This window comes from Ovis canadensis, chromosome 4, assembly GCF_042477335.2.
Source record: "Ovis canadensis isolate MfBH-ARS-UI-01 breed Bighorn chromosome 4, ARS-UI_OviCan_v2, whole genome shotgun sequence".
In the NCBI taxonomy this organism is placed as follows: domain Eukaryota; kingdom Metazoa; phylum Chordata; class Mammalia; order Artiodactyla; family Bovidae; genus Ovis; species Ovis canadensis.
In genome coordinates this window covers 57,039,824-57,060,782 of record NC_091248.1, presented here as the reverse complement: position 1 = coordinate 57,060,782, position 20,959 = coordinate 57,039,824, and the positions used below count along the sequence as shown (strand labels likewise).

Genomic DNA, 20,959 nt, shown 5'->3' with positions numbered 1-20,959 from the left:
TTTGTGTGTTTTCATTTTTTCTGTATAGTCATCCTTAATCCATATTTTCTACATAGTTCTAGTAGTTCAATCCCAGAAACTATATATATATGGATTATTTGTTTCATCTATTCCAGCCAAGTTTTTCTTTCTTTAATATCAACCTTCCAGAGACCCCATCTTTGAGTTTATTACAGTTTAAAACAAAACTAAAACAAAAGGAGGACTTCCCTGGTGACTGTGTGGTAAACAGTCTGCATACTAATACAGTAGACTCAGATTCAAACTCTGGGCCAGGAAGGTCCCCTGGAGAAGGAAGTGGCAACTTATCACTCCAGTATTCTTGCCTGGGAAATCCCATGGGCAGGGAAGCATGGTGGGCTACAGTCCATGGGATTGCAAAGAGTCGGACAAGACATAGCAACTTAACAACAAAAACTAAACGAAAGAATATAAACAACACCCACTGATCAGTTTCCGGAGAGACTGAAAATTTTCCAAAGGACATAGAATCTCCCTTGAGAGAAATTGACTTTGATACCTATTTATAACCTATAATCTGGCTTGAAAAGTCTGTGAGTTGTTCTAAAGTAAACAGAAGATCATAAAATTAACTAAAGCAGGTACTAAAAAGTTGATTTGTAAAGTTTATCATTTTACTAATTCCTCTCTTTTGAAGTAGCACCTGCTCCTAATCAGGGATTGTTGTGAATTTCTGTAGGCTATGTACAAGACATTTCTGCCCAACACTCAATGTCATCACTTTCTCAGAGCTACAGAACATTTTTTACTTTCCGATGCATAATTTCCTTCTAACTTGCAAGACCTCTCTGCTGCAAACTGATGATGATATTGGCAGTTACTGTGTAGATTCTAGCTACAAAATAGCTTGTTTAACTAATAAATTGAATTTGCATTCTTTGTCTCCCTGTGTGGAGTTCTACCCAAGACATTGAAATCTTCAGCATCATGGACTAGAACTAATATTTCTCAATATCAACTTGAGAAGTAAGTTAGGTTTTATGGCTTGAAAATCAGGTCTCTTCTGGATCTGACATCATCATAAATCACACAACTGCAGTTATAAGCTTTTGCACTTATAACATCCATATCTCAAATAAATTGTCTATTCCAAAAGTCTATCATTTAAAAAATCAGTGAAATTTAACTTATCTTTTAAATTAAACAATAAATATATAACTGAACATTTATCTATGACTACAGTAAAAAATAACATCGCCTGTTACTCACATGGCACGGTGCGGAGGTAGAGGTTGTCACGAATAATTTGCTGAAGTTCATGGTCCACAGAACCCTTCTGAAATCGTAAGTTGAGGTAGTGACGAAGATCCTTATCAACAATTCCTCCTAGAATGATACAATTGGAAAATAAGTATGTAATTTGATTCTATCATAAACATACTCAGGAACTCATTTAAAACTTGCATTATCTCACATTGCTCTATTGACCTTCCGAAACATTTATCACCCATACTAAAAAAAGATAACATTTACCAAGATAATAATTATCCACCAAGTCAGTGCTCAGTGTTTTACATGCACTCTTTCATTTTTCATTTAGAATGAAGTCTGCATTACAGCAAAAGACACATATCACTCTTGAACTGAATATATACGAAATGAAATAGTATATCTCATTGCATGGCTAAAAAGAACTTTTTTTTTTAACTTCCCACATTCGCTTTCCCCTAGTCTTTCTGTTTATACATTTGACTACTCTACGTAACTTATACGAGAGAAATCTATGTTATTTGCCCTTTTGAGACTGGCTTGTTTCACTCAGCATGTCTTCAAGTTTTAAAAAGATTTTTAAGTTATTTAAAGTTAGTTACTCTGGATTTGGATAAGTAGGGTGATATAAAAAGTTTTAAAAAAAGAATTAGACCAAAATTAATGTTTTACTATCTTTATAAAATGAATAAAAGTAATGCATCTGTTGTATAAAATATGAATAGATGTTTTAAAACTATAATGTATGAAAGATTTGAAGTATTTTTATAATTTATTATTAGTATAGAAGTAATTTTGAGTATCAGTTCAGTTCAGTTCATTTCAGTTGCTCAGTCATGTCTGACTCTTTGTGACCCCACGAACCTCAGCATGCCAGGCCTCCTTGTCCATCACCAACTCCCGGAGTCCACCCAAACCCATGTCCATTGTGTCAGTGATGCCATCCAACCATCTCATCCTCTGTCGTTCCCTTCTCTTCCTGCCCTCAATCTTTCCCAACATCAGGGTCTTTTCCAATGATTCAGCTCTTCACATCAGGTGGCCAAAGTGTTGGAGTTTCAGCCTCAACATCAATCCTTCCAATGAACACCCAGGACTGATCTCCTTTAGGATAGACTGGTTGGATCTCCTTGCATCAAACAAGCTGGGCATTAGGTAAGGAAACCAATACTGTGAATTTATCATAGATTATTTTCATGTTTAAAAATAATTATGTTAAATTTTGAAGATTTATCTATTGGAGGCCTTTGTTTTTCTAATACTTGGAAGAATGAATTATAAATAAAAATATCTATAAAGTATAAATAAGAATTTCTAAAACCCTGATCTTTTCAAACATATTAGGGTAATTTAGTCAAGACAAAAAATTAAAGACAGAGGAAACAGGATATCTGGGATAGAAGGAAATGGCAACCCATGCCAGTATTCTTCACTGGTAAATTTCAAGGACAGAGGAGTCTAGTGGGCTACAGTTCATAGGGTTGCAAGAGTTACACATGACTTGATGACCAAGCCACCTCCTTCATAATAGTTACAAAAATCACATTCTCTTCAAATCCTTTTTTTTTTTCTTTTTTTTTTTTTTCATGCATTCCCAAACATGAACCCCCCTCCCACCTCCCTCCCCATAACATCTTTCTGGGTCATCCCCATGCACCAGCCCCAAGCATGCTGCATCCTGCGTCAGACATAGACTGGCGATTCAATTCACATGATAGTATACATGTTAGAATGTCATTCTCCCAAATCATCCCACCCTCTCCCTCTCCCTCTGAGTCCAAAAGTCCGTTATACACATCTGTGTCTCTTTCCCTGTCTTGCATACAGGGTCGTCATTGCCATCTTCCTAAATTCCATATATATGTGTTAGTATACTGTATTGGTGTTTTTCTTTCTGGCTTACTTCACTCTGTATAATCGGCTCCAGTTTCATCCATCTATCCTTTAACTCTCAAAATTACAATTCATTAACAATCTCTTTGCACCACCATGACCACCATATATGCAACACAAACACCTTTTACACAAACGGTAAATATGCTTGAAAACTGTATATTGCTACATTTCTGAAGTTTTCCAATTTATTATTTTAGTTGCCTCTAATCTGCTGGCACAGTCTGAGCAAGATGCCATACAAAATAATATTTTTAACTGAACTATCAAAATTCCTAGTCTTCAGTGTTTCTCATTTATTTTAGTCAGTAGTCTCAATTTATTTTTCTACCCAATAAGATAGCAAAAAACAAGTGACAGGAAAACTTATTGCTTATACAATGCACATAAATATTACATCCAGAATGCTTCCACATATTATTTTCCAAATTCAAAATCTTTTTTTTTTTCAATCAAAACAGTGGAACAATCAGAAATGAAAGTAACTGGAAACCACCATCACAATATCGATTATCTATTGTTTATATCTCCAAATGCCCTGCATTTCTGTAGGTCTTGGACTTACTGACATCATGGTGAATTAATTAAAACAAGATATCCTGAAATTCTGTTTTCCTTCCTTGGTCTTTCATAGTCAGAAGAATATGTCTACCCTTGCTAATTCAATACAGCTGTTCAGCAATCACCATTCTTGACTCTTCTCAACTCTCTTCTGCCTAGTTATAAGTCTAGAGGTCTTTCAGCAACTGTACTTCTCTTCTCTTTTCTTTCTGTCTACTATGTGTGGGGCATTGGAAAAGACCCTGATGCTGGAAAAGACTGAAGGTGGGAGGTAAAGGGAACGACAGAGGATGAGATGGTTGGATGGCATCACCGACTCAATGGACATGAGTTTGAGTAAACTCTGGGAGTTGGTGATGGACAGGGAGGCCTGGCCTGCTGCAGTCCATGGGGTTGCAAAGAGTTGGACACGACTGAGTGATGAACTGAACCGAATATGTGGGGCATGTAAAGTGATGAGATCCTTTCTGGCAGCCTGAAAAAATGCTAACTGTAGAACAACATATGTGGTCTGTCCACTAAAGTAGGCTAGAATCATTCACCTAATATAACATGGATAAGCTCAAATTTTGTAGTCCAAGACGAGACTTGGCTCCTGAAAACATATTATCAATTTAAACCAGTTCTTCTACTACAAAAAAAATACCACATTAGCAGTCACAACTAAAGAACCTCTTGATTAAGGGAAAGACCACAGTGAAAAGGCTGGCTTAAAACTAAACATTCAAAAAACTAAGATCATGGACTCCGGTCCCATTACTTTATGGCAAATAGATGGGGAAACAATGGAAACAGTGAAAGATTTTATTTTCTTGGACTCCAAAATCCCTGCAGATGGTAACTGCAGTCATGAAATTAAAAGACGCATGCTCCTTGGAAGAAAAGCTATGACAAACCTAGCAGCATATTCAAAAGCAGAGACATCACTTCCCCAACAAAGGCTGGTATAGTCAAAGCTATGGTTTTTCCAATAGCAATGTACAGATGTGAGAGTTGGACCATAAAGAAGGGTGAACACTGAAGAATTGATGCTTTTGAACTGTGGTGCTGGAGAAGACTCTTGAGAGTCCCTTGGACAGCAAGGATATCCAACCACTCGATCCTAAAGGAAATCAATCCTGACTATTTCATTGGAAGGACTGATGCTGAAGGTTCAATACTTTGGTCACCTGATAGGAAGAGCCAACTCATTGGAAAAGACACTGATGCTGGGAAAGATTGAGGGCAGGAGGAGAAGGGGGCAACAGTGGATGAGATGGTTGGATGGCATCACCAACTCAATGGATATGAGTTTGAGCAAACTCTGGGAGACAGTGAAGGACAGAGAAGCCTCGTATGCTGCAGCCTATGGGGTCACAGAGTCAGATACAATTGAGCAACTGAACAACAACAAGTTGTCTCAAAAGTTTACTTACCTAAGAAAACAATAACAAAAATGGTTGTCTATTCATTCAGGGACTGGGCTCTATCTTTTTTTTTCCATGGAAAAATCTGAAGAAGTTTCTGAGAATTAATATAAATTTTCTTCCATTAACTAAAACGAAAACGAATTGTCACATTTGTTTTGGAAGGTCTTTCTTGGCCTCATATTTCACTAATACTTTATCATCCTTCACAATTTATCATAGCATCTTTCAGATAAGGCAATTTTATTAGTATTTACCCACTATCCTTATTATGAAAAATTCTGCTGGTTGTCTATCCAATATTTTCTCTATCCTTTTTTATTTAGAGCCAGTTTAGTTTCAGGCCTATAACATGGAATTCAGACCCAGGGTATGGATTATGGTGGTCTGAAACCATCAGACAGTTTAGTTCCCTACCTCTTGAGCTGCCCTTGCAACTTCCAGCATCTCTGTCCTGGCCACTGAGGCCTAACACGGAAAGAGGGGGTTTCTTTATTCATTAAACTAAAACTTATATCTGATATCAAGACCCTTTGCATCCATTTCATTTTGGCTAGACTGGGTATTCCTGTTTGGGACTTCCAGGACTCTTCTCTCTCTGGTAGACTTGATATTCTGATCACAAACCACAAAGAGAGCTGGACAAGGGGAAAATCCAACATGCTAAAGATACTGTAGTAAAAGTTAGAAACAGCCTGGGTCTTTAATGGCTTCACTGAGCAGCTAAAATATCATTAACTACATAGCTTAGAATATTATGTTATAAGAGAAAAAGTAAATACTCATTTCTTAAAACTATTATGGTTTTGGTTACCTGCAATTATACATGATCCCAATCAATAAATGGCATGAATAGAAAAGTTTTGTGTACATATGTATATATAAAATACATATACTTTTAAAGGCATCTTTTTGTTAATTAGACATTTCAATTAAAGAAGGATTAAGCAACAGATATTGGGCAATGTCTGAGCTGAAAAATAGAGCCTGTATCTTAAGAGTATCTGATTTTAGGTATATAACTAAACATTTTAAAGCAAACTAAAAAATAGAGTGCCTGATACTGATTCTTAAGAAATGTTATATATAATGAAAATAAAAAATAATCTGCTATCTTATTTGCCCTAGATATAATTTTTGGTTTTATTATTATCATTTTTAGACTTTCTGTTGTTTGTCATTTGTTAGTAATGACAAATGACCTAGACCAGATCTGACCTACCTAGATCTGGTAGCTTATAGAATACCTGCATCAATCATTCTGTCAGCCTAGCACTATCAAGCTCACCATAATGTTGCATGCTTTAGCCATTTTACTCTTCTCTTTAAAAAAATTCAGTGGTTCTTGCTTATATTTTAATAATTATTGAGTTATTTCACTTAACCAAAAATTATTTCCTTTATTTTACAAAATAAAAAAATAGATTAAAATATATACTACCTTCTCAAATTACATATTTGTCAATAAGACATACGGGGAAAATATGAAGCCCATGAACCTGCTTCTAAGGAACATGTACCTAGTTCTCATAATCTACAGTCTGAAGACAAAACTTCTTAGCCCAAAGCAGTCAGGTATTTTCTCAGCAGAGCCCAGACAAGCTTTTCAATCTGATATCAAAGTATGACCTAGGAAGAACCCTGAGGAAAGAACTTAATCCAAATTCTTCATATTGCAAATAAAGAAAGTGAAGCTCACACAAATTATTTGGCACTGAGTTCAGAGTAAAGATGGGGTGGGGAGTGGGAGAAGAATCAGGGAGCAATTCCAGTGGATTATTTGAGGAGAAAACTCTAAATGTTACCACTTGAAAATGGCATGCATCTCACAGTTTCTATACTTTTCAGAAACGTCCCCGGTACAACTGCTCTGTTCCCTCTGCTACTTGAATGCCCAGATAGGGATAGCAAAGGAAGAAGATTTGCAACTTAGCTCAAATGGACAGAAACTCCTTGGCATATTCCTTAAGAAAAACGGCCTGTTCTAGTCATGTAGCAGTCTTCTTAAGGTTGAAGAAGAAATACACCAGGCTCTATAATACATGTGCCAAGAGTCTGACTGCTACTAGCTGGCAAGAGTAGCCCCACTACTCATTTGTGGGCAGGATGGTTGACTCAAATTTTCCGTCCCTTGAGTCAAATGCTTCTCAAATCATGCACCTTAAAATTTTGTAAGTTAGGGAGAGTAATTCACTGATTAGTACAGTGCTGTGTGTGTATGAAGAAGAAAGTGGAGATGACTGGCAAGTAAAGGTGGAGATGACCGGCAAGTCCAAGTTTGGTTCATTTTGTCATTTACTCATCCTGTGCTTCAGCCAAATGAGCCTATTCTAACATTCTATTGACCTTATATTTCCTTCTCCATAACTCATTTTTTTCCTTTACACTCCATAAAATCCTGAAGTGGGCATTTGATTTTTGTTTGCACGTTTGTACTTTTGAAAGAATTGATGCTTTCAAATGGTTGTTCTGGAGAAGACTCTTGAGAGTTCTTTGGACTACAAGATCAAACTTGTCAATCCTAAAAGAAATCAACCCTGAATATTCATTGGAAGGACTGATGGTTAAGTTGAAGCCCTGATACTGTGACCAACTGACATGAAGATCCAACTCATTGGAAAAGACCCTGATGCCGGGAAAGACTGAAGACAAAAGAAGAAGGGAGCAGCAGAGGATGACATGGCAAGTTAGCATCACTGACTCAGTGGACATGAATTTGAGCAAACTCCAGGAGAAAGTGGAAGACAGAGGAGCCTGGGGTGCTAAGGGTCACAAAGACTCAGCCACAACTTAGTGACTGAACAACAGAAATGTTTTTGCTTTATCTTTATAACACCTTTTTTGGTAACAGCACCCTGATTTCACTTTTCAAGTTATGTATCTCTCATATTCTGTATAATGTAGTTAGACCTGTATCACTTTTCCCTGTTCTGTCTTATCCAATTAAAGTTTCTTTTCTAGAAGCTGTCTTTCAAAATATGTTTATTTATTTCTTCTTATTTATTTGGCTGTACCAGGTTTTAGCTGCAGTACATGGGATATTTAGTTGCAGCATGCAAAATCTCAGTTGCAGCATGTGGGCTCTAGCTCCCTGACCAAAGATTGAACCCTAGTCCCCTGTATTGAAAGCATGGAGTCTTAGCCACTGCACCACCAGGGAAGTCCCTAGAAGTTGTCTTTGTAAGACAAGGATATGAATGCAAATGAATAGATCCTGAAAGCAGCACCTTGAAAAGTCTATCCATCACTTTTGCTTCCAGGACATACAGAATTGCCCCTTTCCTATGCTTTTCTAGTCAATTTCTCCCACTTTCCCTTGTTGTTTTCTACTAAAGAAACATTATGGATAAGAAAGCCTTCCCTCTGATACTACCGGTTTAATTCATATTCATTCTTCAGCTTAAAATTATCCTCGCCTTGGCATTCTTTGTGATATTTTGGCCAGAAGTCTTCTTTGTTTTTTTAACTTCCATATCCTGGTCCTCGTTCTTAAACAACTTGTACATTCTAATAGACCGTACAGTAACTAGTGGATCTGCTTTAAGTTATACATTAAACTCTAAGCTTGCTGGGACAGGGAATTTCCTAATTATTTGAGGTCTTCTCCTCTCTCCTCACTTTGGTCTCTAAAGCAGTGCCTTCTTAATATATGAGACCCGGAAATGTTTACTGAATAAAATCACAAATGAACAAGTGGACAGAATGCTAGATCAGAGATTTGGAAACTGAGCTTTAATTACCACTCCAACACTTACTCATTGAGTGGTCTTGCACAAATCCTTTAATCATTTCTGGGTCTCATTATTCATATCTATTAAAGGTGGGTCAGTTTTTACTGCTACAACAGAATACAATTAGACTGGGTGACTTAAACAACAAATAGCTATTTCTCACAGTTCTGGAACCCAAGAAGTCCAAGATCAAAGAACTGATCTTGATCAAAGAAGCTGAGGGTATGCTTCCTGGTCTGCAGATGGCCCACTTCTCCCTGTATCCTCTTACCACTAAGAGAGAAACCAGCTCTCTAGTGTTTTTTCTTATGTGGGTACATATTTCATTCATAAGAGGTCCATCTTCATGAACTAATTACTTTGCAAAGTCCCAGTCTTTCATGATGAGAGCTTAGGATCTTCACCTTTGTAAGAGACACAAACATTCTACCAAAACAATATTTGTAGAACCAAATAAAGTTTCTGCTAGACCCAACTTCTATATTTTAATAAGCTATTTACTAAATATTTCTTATATTTTGTTTTTTGGGGGGGCAATGAACAAAATTATTTTATTTGTTAGTATAATTACAGATAACTAGTTATAGTCCATTATAAATAAAGACATAGAAAACACAGCAGCATTATTTATAATTGCCAAGATATGGATGCAACCTAAGTATCCACCAACATATAAATGGATAAAGAAGATGTGGTGTGGTGTGGTGTGGTGTGAGTGTGTAAAAAATGTAATACTGTGTGCTGTGCTATGGTTAGTTGCTCAGTCGTGTCCAACTCTTTGTGACACCAGAGACTGCAGCCCACCAGGCTACTCTGTCCACGGGAATACTCCATGGAATATTGGAGTGGGTTGCCATGCCCTTCTCCAGGGGATTTTCCCAACCTAGGTCTCCTGCATTGCAGACAAATTCTTTACCATTTGAGCCACCAGGGAAGCCTCAACTATAATACTATTCAACCATAAAAAAGAATGAAATTTTTCCATTTGCAGCAACATGAATGAAGGTAGAGATCATTATAGTAAGCGAAATACGTAAGACAGAAAAAGACAAATGCTGATAACATCACTTTTATGTGGAATCTAAAAAAAATGCATCAAACTAATGATTATAACAAAAAAGAAGCAGATTCAAAGATATAGAGAACAAACTAGTGGTTCCTAGTGAGAAGAAGGAATTGAGAAGGGGCAATACAGGGGTATAGGATTAAGCAGTATACACTATTAGATATAAAACAAACTACAAGGATATATTGTACAACATAGGGAATATAGGCAATATTTTATAATAACTATATATAGAATACAATCTTTAAAAGTTGTGGATAACTCATGCTTTTAACATATAATATGAAATATCAAGAATAATTCAATTTTTTAAAAAAAGAGAAAAAGGATAACCCCAGTGGATAATCTCCATTTAACATTTTTTTTAAATCATCTGAATTGTCCAGGAAGCTAAGGTGATCAACAGAAAATTGATTTCACATGTTGTCATTGTCAAACTATTAGTGAAATAATCAAGTAAAGCAATCTGTAAGGAACTGGAAGAAGAGGGAAAAAAAATCTATCCATTTGCCTCAGGATATGTCTTTCCACTAGTGACTGCAAGTTTATTTTATGTTAATTTATTAGATGGTAAGGAGGTTGAAGAGAAAGGAAAGTACAAGGCTTTGTTGCTATGTTCCTTTTTCAGGAATAGTTTCAGCTGACTCATCTCAGAAATGAATAAATAAATCACAGAAAGTTGTTTGGCTCTTTTAAGATCCACAGCCACACAGTAAGTGACAGACATATTTAATCCAGTCTACTGGGACAGGTTCCATCCCCTTTTAAGGTGAAAAATTGTGCTTTGGTTTCTGATGATCTAGAGACCCATCTCGTTTTCAGGTGACTAGAGTTTTATACACAATTACTGAATTCATTTGATCTATACTCATTTTTTTTTATAAATTATGAGCCAGTAAAATAATTCTTCCCCTAATAATTCTCCTTTGCCCATTTTAAAGAGAAGCACAAATATAAGGCCCTTGATAACTCACTACCAGTGCCATGGTTAATTACTTTTCATAGTTGAAAACATTTAGGTATATGAAAATTTGTAACCCTTCCATGCTTTAATCACAATATTAGAGAGTTCAGTCAATTTTTTAATTATGATTTTATATCTTTGTGTGTGGTTTTTCTTCGAAATTTCAGTAGTATCACATATTTTGTATAAGAAATGCAAAAATAAAAGAGACAAAAATATATTAAACAATTGCAGATCATTAGGAGATTCAAAACCAGAGAGAATAATTGGTATTTCAGAAAAAATGAAAGAGAATTGTAAGTGGCTTACAATATTCTCCAGTACTATTGAAAATGACTTTATTTTTAATCATTTCCTTCCCCCACTATTGTACAGATGGGATATTGAGTTTCATTTTTCATCATTAGCCTCAGTCTCAAAGTAAATATTAGAGTTGTTCTTATAATTATGATTATAGGTTCCCATGGGGAAGGGAAAATGAATATTTACTATTTTCCTGGCATTGTGCTAGGTGCTGTACATGCATTACTCAAAATTTTACAGTGAAGAAATGTAAAGGACAGGATATACTTGAAAGCAAACTCAGGTGCATCTAAATTTTCTATAATATCTCAAGATGGCTAGTTTCATCTAGGAACAGGGCATCGTCTACTGATTTCCTTGATTTGTCTAACCTTTTTTATCTTTTTAAAAAATTTTTATTTTTAATTGGAACCTAATTGCTTTACAATGTTGTGTTGGTTTCTGCTGTACAACAATATGAATCAGCTACAAGTATACATATATTTCCTCCCTGTTGAGCCTCCCTTCTCCCCATCCCACCTCTCTAAATCATCACAGAGCACCAGGCTGAGCTCCCTGTGTTATACAGCAATTTCCCAGTAGCCATTTATTTTACAAACGGGTAATGTATATATTTCACAGCTATCTTTCACAGACCTAGAGAATGGACTGGGGACACAGTGAGGGAAGGAGAGATTGGGACAAACTGAGAGAGTAGACTTGTGTAACTCTTAAATGTTAGATGTTTTTTATAAAAAGCAAGAGTCAACTAATAAAAAAGAAAAAAAAAAACACACGTGACCAAAAATGAATATGACTAAATTCAATTTATAAACCAGAAGTTATACCACTGTAAGTTACTAATAAAACATCTATTAGGACAGTTATGTGTGGGTTTGAAACTACTGAAGTTTAATAAACCATGGAAGTGTTAGTTGCTCAGTTGTGGCCAACTGTTTGCAACTCCATGGGCAAAGAAGGCCACCAGGCTCTTCTGTCCATTGAATACTGTCCAAGAATACTGGTCAGTCACCCTTCCCTTCTGCAGGGGATCTTTCCGACCCAGGGAATGAATCCAGGTCTTCTGCATCGTAGGCAGATTCTTTACCTGAGCCACCAGGGAACCCTAAAGCTCTAAAGTTTCTACATAAAATTATTAAGGTCAAAAAAAAAAAAAACAACTATTGTTTAAAACATAAATTGGCAGGCAGTTTACTTTTTAAAATTTAGAGTCTTAGTTTACTGTCTTTTAAATTTTATTTTAAAACTGAAGTGTAATTTTTTTTAATGCAGTAATGAAATACCACAATTGTTTCATTCTTAGAAAATCCAATTTAAGAATTGAGCCACATTAATTTTAAAAAACAAAGAATAAACCCATTAAAGGTACACATTCATTTATAGTATAAAACTAAAAGGGAACATGTGAATAGTATTTTAAAAACTGAATATTTGATCCTAATTAATTTAATATTAGTAAGATATCCACAAGTTAACTAAAAATTAAATATAGTCATATATTTAAATCATATTTTTAAACAGGTCATCAGTTTAGTTCAGTTGCTCAGAGGTGTCCGACTCTTTGCAACCCCATGGACTACAGCACGCCAGGCCTCCCTATCCATTACCAAATCCCGGAGTTTACTCCAACTCATGTCCATTGAGTTAGTGATACCATCCAACCATCTCCTCCTCTGTCATCCCCTTCTCCTCCTGCCTTCAGTCTTTCCCAGCATCAGGGTCTTTTCAAATGAGTCAGCTCTTCGCATTAGGTGGCCAAAGTATTAGAGTTTCAGCTTCAACATCAGCTTCTTCTTCCAAGGAACAAGTGTCTTTTAATTTCATGGATGCAGTCACCATCTGTAGTGATTTTGGAGCCCCCCCAAAATAAAGCCTGCCACTGTTTCCACTGTTTCCCCATCTATTTCCCATGAAGTGATGGGACCAGATGCCATGATCTTTGTTTTCTGAATGTTAAGCCTTAAGCCAACTTTTTCACTCTCCTCTTTCACTTTCATCAAGAGGCTATTTAGTTTTTCTTCACTTTCTGCCATAAGGGTGGTGTCATCTGCATATCTGAGGTTATTGATATTTCTCCTGGCAATCTTGATTCCAGCTTGTGCTTCATCCAGCCCATAAATAGGTCATAATAAGAGTAAAACTGATAGGGCTTTAACAACATTAGGGGCTTCCCTGATGGCTTCGTGGTAAAGAAACTGTTTGCAATACAGGAGACAGGGGCTTGATTCCCTGGGTTAGGATGATTCCCTGGAGAAGGAAATGGAAACCCACTCCAGTATTCTTGACTGGGAAATCCCATGGATAGTGGAGCCTAGTGGGCTACAGTCCATGGGGTCTCAAGAATCGGACAGGACTTAGAAACCAAACCAACACCACCTAATAGGATGAGAAGTGTAAATATTTGACATTATTTTGTGTTTTGAGAACTAAAATCAAGGTGAGTTCTCTCATTTTATTTTTTTCTAACCCGCTTCAACTTTAAACTACTGGGTGACCTGGTACAAGATAAATGGTTCACTGCAAATGTCTTCATGGTAAGAAGTATCATGAATAGACACATTAGCCAAATTGACTAAAAATTGAGCTCATTTTATAATACAGTAAAATACATTCCTTACAAGACATTCCAAAGAATAGACTAATATATCCTCCATAGATGGTGTGAGGATTGATCATTTCTAATGAAGTTAAAGCAATTCTAGGTAGTGATTTGAGCTGTTACATGGCTGACTTCAAATGATGAAGAATATGTTTTAGAAGTTTATTTTGGAGTACATAATGGTTTATCCCGTAGAAATAATGCTGTATATTATAATCATGTCTTTGGCTCAACTTTTAAATCAGTTAGGCACCTAAAATATATTGTTCATGGTATGTTGGAAATGTGTTGTCACACATTGCCATGTATAACAATGTTTCCAGGGAACAGAGGAATAATGGCTAAAGTTCCAAGTTAGGCTGACAGGTCTTCAAAACTCAAAACCCTCCTTTCATAAGAAGAGTTATATAGAACACTCCCAGCTTAAGTAACGTGGTAGGAATTCTTGCTGCTTTGTCAAATGTTCCTCAGGGCAAGAATAGGTTAGGAGTGAGTAGAAGAGTAGCAGACTATTAGGAGATAAATTCTTTTTGCTTTTGTATAAAGAGTTATGGTGAGCAATTTCTGTGCTGAGCAATGTTTCTGCCATGCTATAAGTAAGCAAATAGAAGGGAAAAGAGGGTTGGACACATAAGAAAGCATGTCTCCAAAGGAGATATGGATAGCTTTCCCTTCTCCCAGGCACCTTCCTGACCCAGGGATCAAGCCCGGGTCTCCCAGATTGCAGGCAGATTCTTTACCATCTGAGCCACCAGGGAAACCCATCAGAGCCATCTAGTTATTTTGCATGTGAAACATGAAGCAGCCTATAAAACACCTTGCAGTGGCCATAAAAAAGCCATTCCTGCTAGAGGAGTGTGTCTCCTCCCTCATGGTACTAGACCCAAAGAAAGCTTTGTTTCAGGTTCAGGCTCTGGCATGCAAAATGCTGAGCTTAATACTTGAGGAAACAAAACATGAGTACACAGGACTTGATGATTGAAGTGTATTTGGCTTTGGCCAAGAAGAATAAGTTCTCATCAAAAAGATCTCTGGTTGAGTGATTGAGAAATTGTTGGCAACATTGGCAGAGATTAAACTGTTGGAACAAGAAGGCCTTTTCTTTTGTTTTTAGGGGTGTGGCAACCTGACCATCTGTAACAGTTACATGTTGGATGGATGACACAAAAGAAGGTAAAAGAAGAAAGAATCTAATGTGAGTGATATTATCATAGCTGCTATTGCTGCTAAGTCACTTCAGTCGTGTCCGACTCTGTGTGACCCCAGAGACGGCAGCCCACCAGGCTCCCCTGTCCCTGGGATTCTCCAGGCAAGAACACTGGAGTGGGTTGCCATTTCCTTCTCCAATGCATGAAAGTGAAAAGGGAAAGTGAAGCCGCTCAGTCGAGTCTGACTCTTAGCGACCCAGGACTGCAGCCTACCAGGCTCCTCCGTGCATGGGACTTTCCAGGCAAGAGTACTGGAGTGGGGTGCCATTGCCTCCCTCTTAAATAATTGACCTTATATTCCTCTTAAAAATCAAGGAAATCAGAACAGAATTCTCCTTGGGAATAGAGTTTTCCAAAATCTATTTTAGGATGATGCTTTTAAATTTATATGACCTAGATCATTTATAGGACTGAGGGATAATTTGAATGGAAATATTATAGTCACATGTCCATTATAAAATTGCAAAAGCCTGAAATAATGATACAGAACTTAACACTGATTACCTTCACAAGTGGCTCTCAGAAACAGAAAGGCAATAAATCACTACTATCATCTTATCAGCAAGTTAAATGATACAGATAGCTATCATGTTCTTCATATGCACGATACAAATCATCATGAAGCTGCAACAAATCTCTCTCTCAGCCCTAAATATCATGTTCAGAATTACCTTCTCTTTGCCCGTTGCACTTGGTTAATATTTCTGCTCACATATTACTCCTTGCCCCATTTAAACTTGCACATCACCCACAACCCCATCCCTGTCATTTACTATCCTCCAAACCCACCTATTTACATAACAATTACCATTATGTAAATATGACATATTTACTTGTTTATTTTCTAAGTTATTCCTTAGAATGTAAGTTCCACGAGAGAGAGCCTGACACATAGTAGGTTTCAATAAATACTTGCTCATTAAAAAATAAAATGGATGCAAATAAAAAGCAATTTTGGAGAGACTATACTATAAATCAATAATAATAAGATATCATATGTCTCAAAAATGCCTGATTTTTCTACATTAAATGTTTAACAGGCTCTGTGGCTTATTCATATGAAGAGCTCAATTAATATCCAGATCATGAATGGCAATTAGCAATTTTTATAAATTATGCAACTCTTTATATTTTAGCCACAATTGCTAATTGGTGGCATCTGGAGGTCAAGTGTTTTATCTTGATTAAAGATGTTTATATAAAAAATATTTACTGAATTAGGCTTCCTGATGTAAAATGCATATTAGTTTATTCTATTAATAATAAAATTATCCTATAATCAAAGCACATTTTTATAAGAAAAATTTCTTTGAAGTTAAAATATATGATGATTTATGAATATATTTTTTATTTCCTGTTGTAAAAGTTGATTTACATATGTCATCCAAAACAATCTTCAACAATATTTTTATGAAAAAACCACCAAATATAAATTAAAATTTGAAAATAATCCTTACTATCTTTAAGATATTAATGCAAGATATAAAACTGTACAGAAAGTTAATTTTGCAACCTGCTATAATGTTACAAGAATGTACCAGAAAATAACGGCACCAATTCTAATGCATCATTTTAGTCCCCAGCTGATATTTGGAAGTAAAGTTTTATTTTAAGAAAAATGAAAAATTTTGACCCACTGAATCATTATGAGGAAAAATGGATGCCAAATGCAATTATTTTTAGTTTGTAATTTTTCAGGCTTTAACAGTATTTGCTAAATAGATATTCTCTATCATTCCTTTGATTTTAATCAAAATAAGATTACAGGACACATGACCCATTCTGAAAGTGTAACATCAAATTTAGGATTAAATTAATTTCTTAGCCATCAATTTAATATCGTGTTAAATTTTTTAAATATATATAAATCTTGAAGTAGAAACAGTCCATCTGTAGCTTTTAGAGGATCTGTTATTAACATTAAGTCTGCAGCAAAGAACACTAGTCAAATAAAAGAATTTCTAAACAAAATATTTAACACCTGAAGTAATAAGCATATGGTAAGAATATTGGAATTTCATTGGTTGGTCATTTATTATTAAAGGTAACCAGCCAAAAGAGTAACTTTAAACATTCTAAAGTCTTTAGAATATTTCCATAGTTGTAAAAAAATCTCAGGTAGAACAGCCTATGTGACAAATTATCTCCCAGTGATGAAGAATGACTGTAATAAATGGTAGTAAACTGATAATGCATGAATTTTTTAAAAAATGGTTTCATCCAAGAAACTATAAGCAAGGAGATTGTTGAAGCCCAGTCTAGATTACCTCATATCATTGAAGGATGTTCTTAAACCTGTTCTATTGACAGAACTCTTGGTTTTTCCCTGGTCTTTGTTTCTGTGCTAGTAAAAAAATATTGCACACGGAAATTCTCAATGTATTATCTACACTGAAAATGTTCAGAAGGTGATGGGCTATAAGTAAATGTGATTCAAAATGTAATTTTATTTAATCCAAGGAGGGTACACAGTTTTATTACCTAAAGACTTTTTATACTATTTGATGACCTGTGTGAAGTATGTCTTTCTGTAAACTGAATTCAAAGATCCTTTTGGTTCTAGCTTTTTGTTTGCTTTTATAACATGTATTATCATTTTTGTTAAAAACATTTTGGAATAAACACAGGGGTATGTTTTGTGTGTGTGTGTGTGTGTAAGATGTACAAGAAAGCTAAATCTATACCTTCACTTCAGTTCAGTTCAGTTGCTCAGTCATTTCCGACTCTTTGCGACCCCATGGACTGCAGCACTCCAGGCCTCCTTGTCCATCACCAACTGCCAGACTTCATTCAAACTCATGTCCATTGAGTTGGTGATGCCATCCAACCATCTTATCCTCTGTCGTCTCCTTCTCCTCCTGCCTTCAATCTTTCCCAGCATCAGGGCCCCTTTCAATGAGTCAGCTCTTCACATCAGGTAGCCAAAGTATTGGAGTTTCAGCTTCAACATCAGTCCTTCCAATGAATATTCAGGACTGCTTTCCTTTAGGACGGACTGGTTGGCTCTCCTTGCAGTCCAAGGGACGCTCAAGAGTCTTCTCCAACACCACAGTTCAAAAGCACCAATTCTTTGGTGCTCAGCTTTTATTATAGTCCAACTCTCACATCCATACATAACTACTGGAAAAACCATAGCCTTGATTAGACAGACTTTGTTGGCAAGGTAATGTCTCTGATTTTAACATGCTATTTAGGTTGGTCATAACTTTCCTTCCAAGGAGTAAGCATCTTTTAATTTCATAGATGCAGTCACCATCTGTAGTGATTTTGGAGCCCCCCAAAAATAAAGTCTGTCACTGATTCCACTGTTTCTCCATCTATTTCCCATGAAGTGATGGGACTGGATGCCATGATCTTTGTTTTCTGAATGTTAAGCCTTAAGCCAACTTTTCACTCTCCTCTTTCACTTTCATCAAGAGGCTTTTTAGTTCTTCTTCACTTTCTGCCATAAGGGTGGTGCCATCTGCCTATCTGAGGTTATTGATATTTCTCCTGGCAATCTTGATTCCAGCTTGAGCTTCATCCAGCCAGCATTTCTCATAATATACTCTGCATATAAGTTAAATAAGCAGGATGACAATACACGGCCTTGATGTACTCCTTTCCCCACTTGGAACCATTCTGTTCTTCCATGTTGAGTTCTCACTGTTGCTTCCTGACCTGCATACAGATTTCTCAAGAGGCAGGTCAGGTGGTTTGGTATTCCCATCTCTTTCAGAATTTTCCATAGTTTGTGGTGATCCACATAGTCAAAGGCTTTGGAATAGTCAATAAGGCAGAAATAGAATTTTTTCTGGAACTCTCTTGCTTTTTCAAGATGTTGGCAATCTGATCTCTGGTTCCTCTGCCTTTACTAAAAACCTGCTTCAACATCTGGAAGTTCATGGTTCATGTACTGTTGAAGCCTGGCTTGGAGAATTTTGAATATTACTTTACTAGTGTGTAAGATGAGTGCAAATGTGTGGTAGTTTGAGCATTCTTTGGCATTGCCTTTCTTTGGGATTGGAATGAAAACTGACCTTTTCCAGGCCTGTGGCCCTGCTGAGTTTTCCAAATGTGCTGGCATATTGAGTGTAGAACTTTCACAGCATCATCTTTTAGGATTTGAAATAGTTCAACTGGAATTCCATCACCTCCACTAGCTTTGTTCATAGGGATGCTTCCTAAAGCCCACTTGACTTCACATTCCAGGAGGTCTGGCTCTATAACTTCGGAACAGTTAAACTGCCTTAATCCTGACCCAATAATCCAGAGGCGATTACTTAGGGACTTCAAATATTGTTTAAAATCTACATTGGTGTATTATTAATTATCATAAGGAATGTTAAAATTAACTTATATTGACAAAATTGTGTTCAGGGTAAGAGTTGGTAAGAAAAGTGTAGTGGTTTAATTGTTTTTCTATGAACAGGGCATAATAACTTGTCACAACAGATTAAAGACATTGGAACAAGCCTTTGGATCTCCTAGATCTGTTCTGCATAATATTTAACCAAGTAATGGTGAATGAACTGCTTTATACTGTTCAGAAATTGAGAGTATGAAACATTTATAGCAATTTTTGATGTGATTGTACGGGTTTTAAATCTAATAAAACTACATCAGCAAAACCCACTATGGACTTGAATTCTAATTTATTCTAGTAACTTAATTTTGTTGTATTTTACAAAAGTATTGATCTGCAAGAGATTAGGAAATAAATGATACATTTAAACAAACAATCCTAGTTTCCTTGCTTGTCTTATGTCCTTCCTTGTATCTAGCCTAAACAGAGACTGCTGGTCTTACTATCTAAAACTAATGAATCCTCAGAGGTGAATCTTTTATGTATGGAGTTGTCACAATGCCTGAAGATCAAGGCTTTTGTATAACTATTTTTTTTCTACTTTAAAATAAACATTGGTATTTTGCTTGACTTTTCAAATGTAACATAATGGTTTTTCAAATGATTTTTCAATGCTAACAACCCACCTGTTATCCAGGCTGTGGTTGAGGGGACATACAGCCTGTACCTTCCTCTATATAAATTCCAATATTTACCAAAAATGTTTCCAAATTGCTAAAATGCCAAATTGTTCAGATCATTCTGTCATTTATTTTCCTACTGCAGCCTTTTCCCCAGATCTCCTATCTGGAAATCCATGTAATTTGTAGTTCCTATCTTTTTTTTCAAATGCTTAGAGGTGCAGACTCATTAGGAAGATGAACATAATCATGCACAGTCTTTGTGGCAGAGCAGAACTATTACTAACATTGTAAAACAAACACAAGAAACTTTCTCCAGGGAGTTAGAACTAAATCTCCACTACGAGCTGTCTCACTTGTCAATTAGCTAGAGCACGGCCCAAATGGCAACAGGTAAATGTAAACAATTCAGTGCTGACCATGAAAATGAAAGTCGCTCAGTTGTGTCCAACTTTTTGTGACCCCATGGACTATACAGTCCATGGCATTCTCTAGGCCAGAATACTGGAGCGGGTAGCCTTTTCCTTCTCCAGGGGATCTTACCAACCCAGGGATCAAACCCAGGTCTCCCTCACTGCAGGCGGATTCTTTACCAGCTAAGCTACAAGGGAAGCCCAAGAATACTGGAGTGTGTAGCCTATCCCTTCCCCAGCGGATCATTCCTACCCAGGAATTGAACTGGGGTCTCCTGCACTGCAGGCAGATTCTTTAACAACTGAGCTACCAGGGAAGCCCAATACTAACCCATAAGCACATTAAAAACAACCACTCACTAAAGTCTTGGTTATGGTGAATGTATGCTTCAGTAGTACTTTTAAATACCAAGGATAGTTATATGGCAAAAACAACTGGCAGCTTCCCCAGATTAAACTGTTATCCAATCTTGTATCAACTTCAAGAAAAATGAATCTCCTAAAAAGGAATTAGGACACACAATAGCTGTCTAGAGAAGACTGGCAATTTGACTGATGTCTTGAATGTAAACCTTAATGATTACCACTCAGGTATTTTTTTAAAGTCCTACAATTGCCTC

At 36.4% G+C, this 20,959-nt stretch overlaps 1 protein-coding gene across 3 annotated transcripts in view; it reads right to left on the bottom strand.

The window, feature by feature from the left end:
• MAGI2 (membrane associated guanylate kinase, WW and PDZ domain containing 2) overlaps positions 1-20,959 on the bottom strand; it is a 1,500,648-nt gene that overhangs the window by 1,061,260 nt on the left and 418,429 nt on the right. For all 3 annotated transcript variants that reach the window (XM_069587784.1, XM_069587786.1, XM_069587785.1), the window contains exon 2: positions 1,231-1,347. In XM_069587784.1, coding sequence (XP_069443885.1) covers positions 1,231-1,347 — 117 coding nt within the window. The remainder of the gene's footprint in view (positions 1-1,230; positions 1,348-20,959) is intronic.